At 27.7% G+C, this 14,038-nt stretch overlaps 1 protein-coding gene across 2 annotated transcripts in view; it reads left to right on the top strand.

Moving 5' to 3' along the window:
• LOC100207782 (dynamin-like GTPase OPA1, mitochondrial) overlaps nt 1-14,038 on the top strand; it is a 97,253-nt gene that overhangs the window by 81,881 nt on the left and 1,334 nt on the right. For both annotated transcript variants that reach the window (XM_065792394.1, XM_065792395.1), the window contains exons 23-25: nt 1,059-1,169; nt 1,300-1,393; nt 13,057-13,167. In XM_065792394.1, the coding sequence (XP_065648466.1) occupies nt 1,059-1,169; nt 1,300-1,393; nt 13,057-13,167 (316 nt within the window). The remainder of the gene's footprint in view (nt 1-1,058; nt 1,170-1,299; nt 1,394-13,056; nt 13,168-14,038) is intronic.

Genomic DNA, 14,038 nt, shown 5'->3' on the forward strand with positions numbered 1-14,038 from the left:
GACAACATTCTGAAATTCGATGCAACTATTTGATTGACAGACTATGTATTTCCTTTACGCTATGTTACAAACTATATTCTTGAAAAACTCAGTCGGTTGATTTTTGGATACACACATGAAAGTGAAAATTAAATAAATAAATTTTTTTAATAAAAAAAAGTGAAAAAAAATAAGATAATCTTATGACATCAAAATCACAAGGAGCTAATGAGCTAAGCTGTTTTTTATTTAAAACAAGGCATATGATATGTGTCATGTATCATTTTGTATAATTATATTTGATAATGATGTGCAGAATACTCAATTGGCGTTCAGTTAGCATTTTTATTTATAAAATATTTTTATTTACAAACTAATAGTCAGAACATGTAAAATAGCACATATAAATTTCAGTTAATAATCAAAACATATAAAATGTATAAAATAAAAGTTATTAATTAAAATATATTAAATTAAAATTTTAAACATTATATAAACATTCAACTCTTTGCTATAATAAACTATAATTAACTAGATATTATAAGCTTATGCTTATATTATATTATTACAGCAGCAATAGCTAAGTATACCTAATAACAGCAACAAGTACAATTACAATAACAGTAACATACAGTAACAGTTACAAACACAATAACAGTAACAAATACATTAACAGTAACAAATACAATAACAGTAACAAACACAATAACAGTAACAAACACAATAACAGTAACAAATGTAATAACAGTAACATACAATAACAGCAACAAACACAATAACAGTAACAAATACTATAACAGTAACGAATACAATAACAGTAACAAACACAATAACAGTAACAAACACAGTAAGAAACACAATAACAACAACAAACACAATAACAGTAACAAATGCAATAACAGTAACTAAATATACTTAAATCCTAAAAAAATGAAAAATAACAAAACATATAATAAAAATTTTTAAATACAAAATTTTTTGTTTTTTTTCTGACTTTGTATTTACAGTATTTAATTGCAATCTAATTTTTTATTGTTTTTATGTAATTTCTAATATTCATGTATATTTCAATATTTTAGATATTAAATGTTTGGAAAGCATTATATAGATCATATTTTATTGATATATCATTGCAAGGAGCTCAGGAATGCAGGAAAGCATTTCATCATCGTAATCTTGCAAGAAATGAGGTTTGTTATAATTTTTTTTTTATATTGATTTTCAAAAAATCAATTATCATTTAATGTTTTTAATTTTAAATTTAAGTAACTTAATGTTTTTATTCTAACATTTAACACTCAGTATATTTAATATCTCTAGCTGGAATGCAATGACGTTATCTTGTTTTGGAGGTTTAAAAACATGTTAGCTGCAACAAGTAATTCGCTACGTCAGCAAATAATGAGTACTGAAGGTATAAATATTAGAATGATTTTTTTTTCAGTGAATTTTTATTTGTGAGAAATGAATTTTAAACTAATGTTGTGTTATTTGTTTATACATACAGTATAGACCTTCAGTATACAACGCGTTTGCATAAACAGCATATTCTTTTTGAAATGCTCTCAACATGTCATAAGTTCTGGGCATCAGTCATTACATGACATAATGAAAAAGAATGCCTCCCTTTTATTTTTCTTTAAGAGCAATTCTGTTTGTTTATTAGTTTTAATTTATATTCTTTTTCTGATGGAATCAGTATTTTTTTTTATAGAAAATTTCAAGTTTATTTTTTCTATTATGCTGGCGACTTGAATAAAGTGCTCAGCTTGTAGGAGCAAATTTATACATGTATTATTATGGTATAATAATAAAAATAATAATAATATTAGTAACAATAATAATAATGATAATAATAAACTCAGTTCAATCAATAAAAGTTTGCAACCTAAGTTGCATATTTCAAGATAATATGAAAATGTCGCATAAAACATTAATAAAGGCAGACAAAATATCTAATTTATATAAATTATTTCAAGATGAATACAACAGATTGTTAAAAATGTAATTACTTCTACCTACCAAAAATCGATGCCTGAATTAAAAGATCAAATAAATAAAAAAGAAAAAATCTTTTAATCCACCATGAAGTGTATAACAATATGAAGATAAACAGATCATCTAGCTGTTTTTTCACTTTAAAAGACCGTTTTGTTAACAAACCTTCGGTTCGCCTTTTAAATCCTTCAAAAAATGAAGTAGGAAGAATTAGTAAAGTCATTTTATCTAGAATTATTCAAGAATTAAAAAATTAAACTACAATTGAATCAATGGCAAAGCACCCAATTTGCTATTATTACCCAATTTGATTGGTTTAAAAAAATTAAAAATCAAAAAAACACCTCAGATAATTTCTAATTTTTGATATAAATGATTTTTACCCATCTATCAGTAAAAACACACTTCCTAATCCAATCAATTTTGCTGAACAACATGTTATTATAAATGATGACGATAAAAAATTTGTATATCATGCAAGAAAATCTCTCATTTTTAAGAACAATGAAGCTTAAATAAAAAAAAAGAAGCTGATTATTTGATGTCACAATGGGAGCATTTGATGGAGCTGAAGTTTACAAACTAGTTGGTATTTTTATATTGTTTCAGCTCTCTCAGCATTACGATAAAAATAATTTTGGCTTGAATCGTGACGATGGGCTTGCTATTTTTGAAAACAAAAGTGGTCAAGAAATGGAAAAAGTCATAAAGCATTTTACGCATGTTTTTAAAAGTAACAACCTATTTATCTCCTTCCAATATAATATTAAAATTTTTAATTATCTTGATGTGACATTAAACCTGATTAACAGTTCTTATCAATATTGTAAACCTAATAACCAACTTATGTATATTCTGATTCAAATCATTCACCTAATATAACATAAGAAATCCCTTGCACTATTGAGTTAGGATTATCGGCTATGGCAGTAAATGAAAGCTGTGTTTAATAAATCCATTCTTCCGTATGATGAGGCCTAATGTAAATCAGGATACAATTCGAAACTCACCACAACCGCAAATCAAAAAACATAAAAAAAACATTGTAAACGTAAAATTATATGGTACAACCCCCAGTTTAGCAAAAAGGTTGAAACTAAAATTGGAAATTGCTTCTTAGTTTTAATTGACTTTCACTTACACAGGCTTCATAAAGTTTTTAATCGAAACCATATTAAATTTAGCTATAGTTGCATGCCAAATGTCAAGTCTTTAATATATGCACAGAACAACAAGATTTTACAATGCAATGAAAATATAGCATCAAAACAGTGCAATTGCTAGGGATGGCACTTTTACTTATTTTGATGTAAAAACGTTAATTCATTTCAAGCGTAAATTACCTTAAAATAACTCATATAAAAATATATAATTTATTTACATTTAAAAGTAATTTGTTTTTTTTTTACATGAGTTATATAACATTTAAAACTTAATTACTTAAGTTAAGTTTTTTAAATGAGTAACTGTCACTTGAAGAATTAATTTACTTTTACAAGTAAAAGTTATTTGTATTTTGACTTTTACTTGTAAATGTTACTTACTTTTAAACATTTCCAACTTAAACACTTACAACTACGCATAACAATAAATTACTTTTACGTGTAAAAGTAACTAATTAGCAAAAACAGCTTATATAAAAGTAATTTGAAAAAAATTGTTATTTACAATTACAAATAAAAGTAAATTTTTTCTTTAAAATTTTATGCTTTACTTTGTAAGTAAGTAAAATGTAAGTTACATTATTTACTTTCTCAAAAAACAGTCATTTCATGTTGCTTTAACATAAATTTTGAGATAGGTAGTGTATTCAAATCCATTGTCTGTTTGAGGGCACTTCTGGGTAATACATCAGGTAATACTCTGATGTATGTGGGCGATGTTTATGGTGGGCAGTGTTTATAACTCATTTAAACTCTGATATAAATCTGATATAATTTACATGAATAAAGGAGCATTTATCAGATATAATCTTTTATTGCATTTTATCATATATATTCTATTTGAAAAAAGATGGTAAGAAAAGCTGATCAATCTTCTACTATAGGTTGTGGGCACCTTGATAACCTCCTTTTTGTTGCCTTGGTGTCCAACCCGCACAAGGATGATTAGAAAAATAAAATCTTATTCAATTAAAATAGTGCTTTAGAATAAACTTGTATTTTTTTCAAGCATTAGTTTGAGTTTACAAGCCATTTATCGGCTATCGGTTGTCCCATAATCTTGTAATTGATTTTTCGCTATCATCTAGACTAGCTAGATTTCTGAAACTTTCAGCATTTGTGTAAATTTAATAACATCTTAAAATTGTTTTTAGAGCCAACTGGAAAACTCTACTTTTTGAATCTCTTTTTCGTATCTCTTTTTTTTTTGATTTTACTTTATCTTTAAGACTTTCCTTTGATTTTACTTTATCTTTCAGACTTTCCTTTGATTTTACTTTATCTTGACAGCATTTGTGTAGCCCCAATGAATATGCGTGTTAAATTTGTTTCCTGGGCAAGGGGGGTCATACTCTTATTTTTTTCTCTAATATTTTGTTTTTCTTTAAAGTTGAGGTTTATAACTTTTCAGAAAGAAAGATTTTTTGCAAAAAAGCTTTGAAAAGGTATTTAAATGCCTTTTCAAAAAAGCTTTTTTTCAAAAATTAGTACTAAAACAAATAAATCAAAAAAAGAAATTTTTGATTTGTTTTAGTATTAATTTTTTAGTCGGGAGGAAATACGTTAGTGTACTTCAAAACTTACCAACTGAAATGCTAAATGTACAAAACTGCTAACTATAATGCATATATAACAGCTTGGAGGGAGGGGATACCCCTTATACCGCCTGTTTGGGATGGTCCTGGTTGGCCCTGGTCATAACAACCACTCTAACAGGAATGAAATATAATTTTTTTTTTGTTTATTTATTATAATAATAATGTCTGGAATGAACTAATTTCAATTAGTCTATTCCAAAACCGGAACCGAAAATCAATAATATATATTGTTTTTTAAAGTTAGTTTTAGTTTAAATAAAATATTAAATTATTAAAAAGAACTAATAACAGAATCCAACAACTGGAAGATTTTCTCGAAGAAAAAGAAGTTTTTCCAAATTTTCTCAATGGATTCTGTTTCTTTCCTTTGAGAGAATATCTCCAGCTGTAGAAAACAGTCTTTCAACATCTGTTGATGTTGAAGGTGATGTGAGATTTTTTGCCACCTTTGTCAATGCTAACTTGATTTTAGAATTTGCATTTTTTTTTTCATAGCTTTTCCAAAACTCAAGGCATTGAGAAACCATTGGACTATCTAAAAAATCATTCGCGCTTCTTTTATCATTTTGGAAGATGAACATACATTTGGTCATATTTGAGTTTGAGATTGTGCAATAATTTTTGACATTATATGAAAAAATGATGCGTTTTTTTCATTGTCTCTAGAATTTGAGTTTCAGGAGCCAATTCTTCTAGAGGTTCAAAATTGTCCATTTGGGACATGACAACATGTTTAACATTTTGCAATTACCTTAAAATTTGAAAAAATACTATTTGTATTTTGGATCGAGTAAAGTAGCAACTGAATAATGTTCATTTTTCATAGCAATTTTCAACTCCTGAACACAGATATTGCTAGAGGTTGTTTCCAAAGCTTTAATTATTATTGTCACAATTGGAAACAGGAACTGATGCAAGAGTTAACATCTGACAACACTTTTTTGCCTCCTCAAAAACACAAATTGTTCACCACTTTTTCACAAAGGCTCCAATCTTGAAAATTTAATTCCCACTGAAGGAATTTTGATTAAGGTGGCACCAATGGCTGGCTTCAGGTGTAAAGTTCGCTCAAGTATATAATAAGTATAGCATATAATAGTTTCATCTTGTGGCAACATCACTTTTTAAGCCAAGTCTGACTTTTATATCCATTTGGATTTCTTGCTGTCTGTAAAGTTCAGTGTAGAAAGCAGTAGAATGGGATGCGTAAGAACAGAGCTTTTGGCTCTTTACAATTGGTCTGTCTTTTTTGATGACAAGTTGAAGGGAGTGGTTAAGGCATCCAGCTGACACATAATTATAGCTTGGTTCATTAAAGGATGCCTTTACAATTGCTGCATTGTCTTTTAAACAAACTTCAATTTTCGAAGGAATTTCCCATTGCTAATTTTTCTATCTTGTTGAAAATGTTTTTTGCGGTATGCCTTGTGGATGCAGAATTTGACACAGTTCCAATCTTTGGAAATAAAGTGAATGTCATCCCCAGGTAGCCATGATGATATGATGACCATGCATCAAGACAGACTGACACACTATCAGCTTCTGATTGAACCAAGTTTTCCTTGAGAGCAAATTTTATTTTTTCATTTTTGGCCTTTTTCAGAATTAAAGTCAATTTTTGAAGAAGCTTGAACCCAGTTTGTAATTGCAGATTTTAACATGTCAGTTCTTTGTTTTTTTGATCATATATTGAAGGTTGGAACTCTTTCTCTTGTTTAATTTCAATTCAGCTTCTTCGTTGGCTTTTGGATTTCCTTAACTTTTTGGCATAAGTTTGATGTCAGGATGATGATTCTTCAAGTGTGACAATAGTCCATGTAATCCTTTTTTTTGGGGTCGTCTGATCCTCTTGAAACTTTGCCATTGCATATTTTGCACTCAACTATTCTTGGATTGTTTGCTTCAATTTTGAAGTATTTCCATGCTAAACTTGTTTTTCTTTTTGAATTCATTTTGTTAGAATGAAATATAAGACAATTTTTCAATGTTGCTGATTTGTGTCAAATACAAATGTTCAAAATATAAAAGTTTTTTGTATTTCCAATATTTATTGTAATGATTGCTACACAAAAATACCCTTTGGATAATAATTAACAATATGCTCTTTGGACAAATACTAACAATTTCAACACTACAATTCCCTTAAGGAAATTATAGTGTTAAAATTGTTGTCCAATTGAAGTAGTTGTCTGTTTGGACATTGTTTTCTAAGGGAAATTCTAGCGTGAATGCAATTAAAAACTGTTGCACTAAACTTAAAAAAGAGTTGATTGAAGAGAAACAACAGATAATTTAACACTTCATAGATTATATAAAATTAGGATATAAGTTGGATTTTTTTAATTATTTGCAATATTAAATATATATATATATATATATATATATATATATATATATATATATATATATATATATATATATATATATATATATATATATATATATATATATATTTATATAAAACTTATACTCATAACAACAATACTATCTTTCAAATAATAGTGATAAAAAACTTTACAAGATATGAATATTAATTTAAACAAGAAAGTTATTACTTTTTCAAACAAAGCGAAATTTTATTTTGTTAATTCTCAAGCTTATCATTTAATTTTAAAATTTTTTTTTAAATTACTTTATTAAAATGATAATGCCTTATAAAGCTCTAAGATATCGATTTTCGGTAGTATTTTGAACCAAAATTCCGGCCGCAACTGAAATTTTAAATAATACCGGAACAGGAACCGAATAATCTGGTCAGAGTTGTGGCTGGAACTGAACTGAATTTTGGTTGATCATTATTCCAGACAACAATTATTCCAGTTAGTCATTTTCAGAAATAACTTTCATTTTGGTTGGATTGGTTTTTAACAACAACTACACTGAATAAAAGAAGCCAAAATGCAAAACATAGAATAAAATTGCAAAATGCAAAGCCAAAATAATCCAAAATAATAAAAATTTTAAAGCAAGTTATAGTTAATAAAGTAAAAGTAATTAACTTAAAAAAATTTATCACTTTTTCATAACCACAACAGCAACTTATTTAATAAAGCGAATTTAGTAGGGTGGTTCAAAAAAGCTCTCTTTTAAATTAAAAGTTATATGGTCGATTGTGAAGAAAAGTGTCTTTGATGTTATTTCATCATATAGATGAAACTATATATAGATGAACTTGATAAAACTCATCATATAGATGAAATAACATCAAGTTCTTTTTTTTTTCAGTAAATTTTTGTTACTTTTTTACTTTCAATTTTCAAAAATTTAAAGTTAAAAAGTTGAATGCTTTCAATAACAGAAATGTTTTTTCTAAATAAGGATTTTCTATATAAGGTAATGGAAAACTCTAAAAGTGGACGTATATAAGTTGTATATAGCTTTTTCCAGAGTTGTGCATCTCTGTTTATGAAGCTGTGTTTTAGGATACCCAGCATTTTGTTAGCCTTGGCTGCAGCAATAGATGTTTGGAATTTTTCTTTAGGTCATTGGAAATTAAAACACCAAGGTCTCTTTCCAATGAGGTTGATTCAAGTTGAATTCTGTTGAAATTGTTGTTTGAGCCACAGTCATCAATAAAATATTGGTGTGGAATGGATTTGGATTGGTTGAAATTCATTATTTTACATTTCCTAATATTTATTTCCATAAGGCATTCATGAATCCAATTAACAATGTTGTCTTGCAGACAAAGTTTTTGTTCTTCAGTGCTGACCACATTAAGGATTTTTGTGTCGTCTGCATACATTTTGAATATATTTTTGCTACTAATTTGTTCTGGTAAATCATTAATGAAGATAGTAAAAAGCGTTGGACCAAGAAATGAGCCTTGAGGAATGCCACTAGTAACTTTTTCCCATTAAGATGTTACATTTCCATGTTGGGCACGTTGAGTACGATTTGAAAGAAACACTTTAATCCAGTTTAAAATTTATTTTCAATTCCATAAGATTTCAGCTTTTGTAGCAGTCTAGTGTAAGGAGCTTTGTCAAACGCCTTAACGAAATCCAGAAAGACCATGTCGACAGGAAGCTTACGTGATTTATAGTAGGTTAAAAAATCCATTGTCTTAAATAAATTAGTAACAGAAGATTTTTTGTTTATGAGAAACCATGCTAACAATTTGATATAAGATTTTGAGACAGTAGATGCTGCATTATCTTATAATTAACTGTTTTCTCCATCATTTTGCATAGCACAGAAGTAATGGAAAAGGGTCTGTAATTGTTTGGGTTCATTTTAGAACCTTCTTTGAACAAAGGAGTTATTTTTGTTACAAGCCATCCCTTTGGTAGATCATGGCTAGTGGAGTTGCTATTGTGTTTGAGCATGTCTTAAATATGTAAGGACTTATCTGATCTTCACCTATAGGTTTATAACCATCAAGAGTAATGAGGTGACTTCGAACAGTCTCATAATCAAAGGAGATGTGAGGAAGTGATACAGCTGTTTGTTCAGTAAAAAGAGGTAAAGTTTGATTGTGAGGCTCAATGATAAAGACAGATTAAAACTGTTTATTTAGTGTTAGCAATAAAAACTTGGTTGTTACTAATTTCACCAGTCAGATTGTAATGATCTGGTTGCTTACAGTGCATTTGCTATTAATATAAGCAAAAAATTTTTGAAGGTTTTTCTTAGATAAATTAAGTTCATAGGTACGGATTGCATCACTAGTTGCTTTCTTTACCAGATTCCGAGTTTGTTTGTATTTATTTTTTTTTAATTTTAAAACTTTATTTATAGTTGATTGCATACAGTAGTTTATAAATAAGCTAATTAAAATCAACACAATAAACTGTATAAACAATACAAACAAACAAAAATATCCATAAAAAATCAGTAATAACTAGCATAACAACGTACTTTAATAAAATATCACGCATAAAAAATATTTAACAGAAGAAAAAAAAAATGACTTTTATGAATATCGTAAAAAAAAAAATAACTTTGCAAATGTTGTAAATAGAACAAATAAATTTATAAATTCGTAAAAATGACATGATTAGTAGTAATAATACATAAATTTTAGGTTTACAAATTCTACAAAAACATTTTTCCCCATTCCAATGTAAAATTTATTTTTGAACACCTGGAGACTTTTTAAGCACATGGTTTTATTGTCAAGGGAATTCCAGTGCAAGATGACTCTATATAAGACATTATTTATATTTTTATGAGCCTTTGGGCAGTAGCATCAATTTATTGCAACATCTAAGTTGAAATAGTAAAGTTTTCTTTATAAATAAGCCCCTCATAAATTCAGGGTTTAAACCATTAAAGGATTTAAAAACTTCAATCATTAAAAATTGCAAACTTCGAAGATGGATTCGTGGGTTATTATCTAATTTTAACATTTCATCTAAAGACTAATCGAATCTTTTTTGGGCTATGTGGAGTGCTTTTTTATGAATTTTATTAATAAGGTTGTCATTATATTTTGAGCAAAACATCCAAATCAAAGGGAATATGAAAAATTTACTTACTATTAGCTTTTCGGCATAAAGCTTTAATGTGATCAGCAAACTTTAAATCCTTATCAATTGTAACCCCAAGTAGCTTAACTTTATTTGAAGCAAAAATCTTGTCGTCACCAACCATTATAACTTGACTGTTTGAATATTTTTGATTAACTATAAGAAATTGAAATTTTTTGGGATTTATAATCATATAGTTAAAATTAAATCATTCATGGGCATTTAGTGTTTCGTTTTGCAATCTAAGAAAAACACTCTCTAAGTTATAATCACATATATAGAGAGTATTATCGTCAGCAAAATTGCAAATCTCAGAGTCTTTAATAAATAGAAAAGGTCATTTATAAATATATTAAAGAAAATTGGCCCAAAGATTTATCCTTGAGGCGCTCCTAATGAAACTCCTAACCACTCAGAAAATGATGAATTCGATTTAACTCTTAGTTTACGATCGCTTAGATATGATAGTAAAAGTTTAAGACTTTCATGAGAAAAACCAATTTAACTATTAGTAAGCTTCCAATTTAGCCATTAATAAATCATACAGGATCAGGTTGTAAGCTTTTGAATGATCCATAAGCATGGACCCAATAATATTTCTTTTATGCAAGCATTCCTGCCATTTTTTCAGTAAAATAAAAAGCGCATACTGAGTGCCATAACCTCTACGAAAACCACAAAGCAGAATGTTCAATCTAGGATCAATCTACTCATTAACCAGAAAATGGTTTTCCATTTGCTGTAAATTTGAGAAACCACAGCTTTCTGTGTTTAATTAAGAATAACAGTTCACAGGTTAGCCATGGTAATTTGCGTTTTGTTTTTTTAAAAGTAATGAAAGGGATGAAATTTTGGCACCATGTCTTGTAGATATTACAAAAAAGTTGTTAATATTCATCTGTGTCTAAATTTTCAAAAACTTTTTCCCATTCGAAATTGGAAAGATAATCATTAAATGCATTGTATTCCCCTTTATTGAATGCAAATTCAGAACTTCTGGAGAGATTATTGCTGATAGTAGCATTAGATAAATGATATTGCCAGGATAAAGAACAGTGACATTGTGATTTATTCCCTTGAGGTGGACTGAAGATGATCTCATTGATTTGATCAACAGATTTGCTGATTATTAGGTTGAGTGTATTTTTCAAAGAACCATTGGGTTGTGTAAAAGTTGGTTTGGCTACATGTTGATAGAGGTGGAGTTCAAAAATAATATTAGCAAATTTGGCGTCCAAAACTGGTTTTACCACTTGTTGTATTTAACCAGCCTGTGTTCCACTTGATGTTTGCAAAGTTAAAATTCCCAGTAATAATAAGGCCTTGGAAATTTTTATTTTCAATAAGAGATTTTGAATATGAAATGGATCTAGTAATTTCATTGAAGGCTGATACGCTGCTAGTTGGTGAGTGATACATGCATCTTATAAGAAGAGATTCTATATAGATATATAAATCTATATATATACATATATATATGTATATATGTGTATATGTATATAGATATATATATATATACATATACATATACATTTATATATATATATATATATATATATATATATATATATATATATATATATATATATATATATATATATAAACACTTGCGCATAAAATAGTTGTACAAAAAAAACTTTATAGGTTAAAGCTAATAAAAAATACCAGTTTATTAAAATAACTGAGAAGCAGTTTCAAGTTTTTGTACTTTATTAATATACTTTAATTTATTTAGTTGTTGTATTTATTTAGTTGGTGCTCTTTTTGCTTTAATTACATCTAGCAAACGTTTCGGCATTGATTCTACTAGACATTTGATTTGATTATTGTCAATATTAAACCATGATTTAACAACAGCTTTCTTCAAATCTTCTTTTTTCGTAAATGCTCTGTTACCTCTCGTGCAACTCAAATTAAATGCTTCAACCCTCTTTCGTCAAACTCTCTGTGCGCCATTAGATTTTTTTGAATTAAACTTGGATTTTATAATATTATCAAAAATGTTATTATTTGCTGAAAATAAAATTCTAGAAATATAAATTCAATAATAAAATTGATATTTTATAAGTTTAAAAAACCATAAACATTCATGACAAATAATAAAACAGTTTTGTACAATTAATTTTTGTGATTGCAAATTAATACCTGTTAAGTAAAAAATCAAAAGTTGTATAACAAACACATTCTTATATTTTTACTGATTATAAATAAGAAATAGCCATATTAAAAAAAAATTGGTTTAGTTATTTTCATTATTAATCAAATAAAAGCAAGTTTTAGTAAAATAAAATGCAAAAATTACTTTGTACGATTAAATTCTGTATATTCTCACTATATTCATATATATATATATATATATATATATACATATACGTATACATATATATATATATATATATATATATATATATATATATATATATATATATATATATATATATATATATATATATATATATATATCTTATACTGCTGATTTAGGTGAGCAGTGGGAAATCATACTGAAATAGCCTGCTGCTGGGGGCTTCAGTACATACATCAACTGACATATAACCTGACTCGCAGTGGAGTGCTGCTATATCGACTGAGGGTTTGGGATGGAGCAGCAATTTTTTCATTCATTATTCTTCATTTTCTTCTTTTTCTAAAAAAGTCGTATGAATTTAGATAAGCAAAAAAAGTGAGCAAATGCTCACATAAATATGCTATAGTATATATGTGTATATATATATATATATATATATATATATATATATATATATATATATATATATATATATATATATATATATATATATATATATATATATATATATATATATATATATATATACAAACTTGTTTTAGCACGCCGTTTGGAAAATGAGGTTAAAGAGATACTTGATGAAATATCTCAGGATGAAGAGCTCAAAAAAAAGCTTATCAAAGGTCGCCAAGTTGATCTCGCTGAAGAACTGAGTATGTTTTGAAATTTTAGTTTTTGTTTTTTCATATATGTAAAGTTTAAGTAAAGGTATACCGTCAGATGGTGTAAAATGGCCACATTTTGACTTTTTTTTTTTTCCAAATAATTTGCTAAATACAAGAGTTATAAACTTGTATATTTTTTTATATTTAAGAACAACTTATACGATATGCACATTATATGTAAAAATTAGCAATGCAGTTTTAAAATTTTAACCACAACTTATTAGGGGTTGTCCATAAAGTACATACACTCCCCCCCCCCCCATCCCGCATTTTGCAGTACACTTTTTTGAGTACCCTCCACCTTCACTTTTAACCTATTTATCTAACATTTTATGATATTTTTTTAATTTAGCGTCTCCTTTCTTTCACAATTGACCCACTGCCCTCCCATCTCATATACGCCATTCGTAGATCCCCTCTTCCCCTCCGAGCGTACGTACTTTATTGACGATTCCTTAATGAAAATTATTTTTGGAAAATCCAAAAATGGGGTAATTTGGCCACAAAAATTTCTAACAGATTACATTGGTATCTAAATCTTTTTGATGTTATCTGGATGCTATGTGGTCTTTCCATAAGTCATTTTCCTAGAGCCAGGGTTGTCGGTGAGATTAGTCTTATCATAGTTCATTACATTAGAAGGGCAATGTCCTTGATCAGCGTGTGCAAATTGTTGAAAAAAATAACAAGCTGTTTTTCACTTAAAGCTGCACGACTCCTTAAAATGTTCTGACCGATTCTCTGTAAATATGGTTTTAGTGTCTTTTCAAAAATCCGTAAGCCTAATCTCACCCAAGAAAGTTCTTTTTTGTTTGTCAAGGATGCTTTTGATGAAATGTCCCGAGCAAATCAAATATAG

This window comes from Hydra vulgaris, chromosome 03 (assembly GCF_038396675.1).
Source record: "Hydra vulgaris chromosome 03, alternate assembly HydraT2T_AEP".
Taxonomy (NCBI): Eukaryota; Metazoa; Cnidaria; class Hydrozoa; order Anthoathecata; family Hydridae; genus Hydra; species Hydra vulgaris.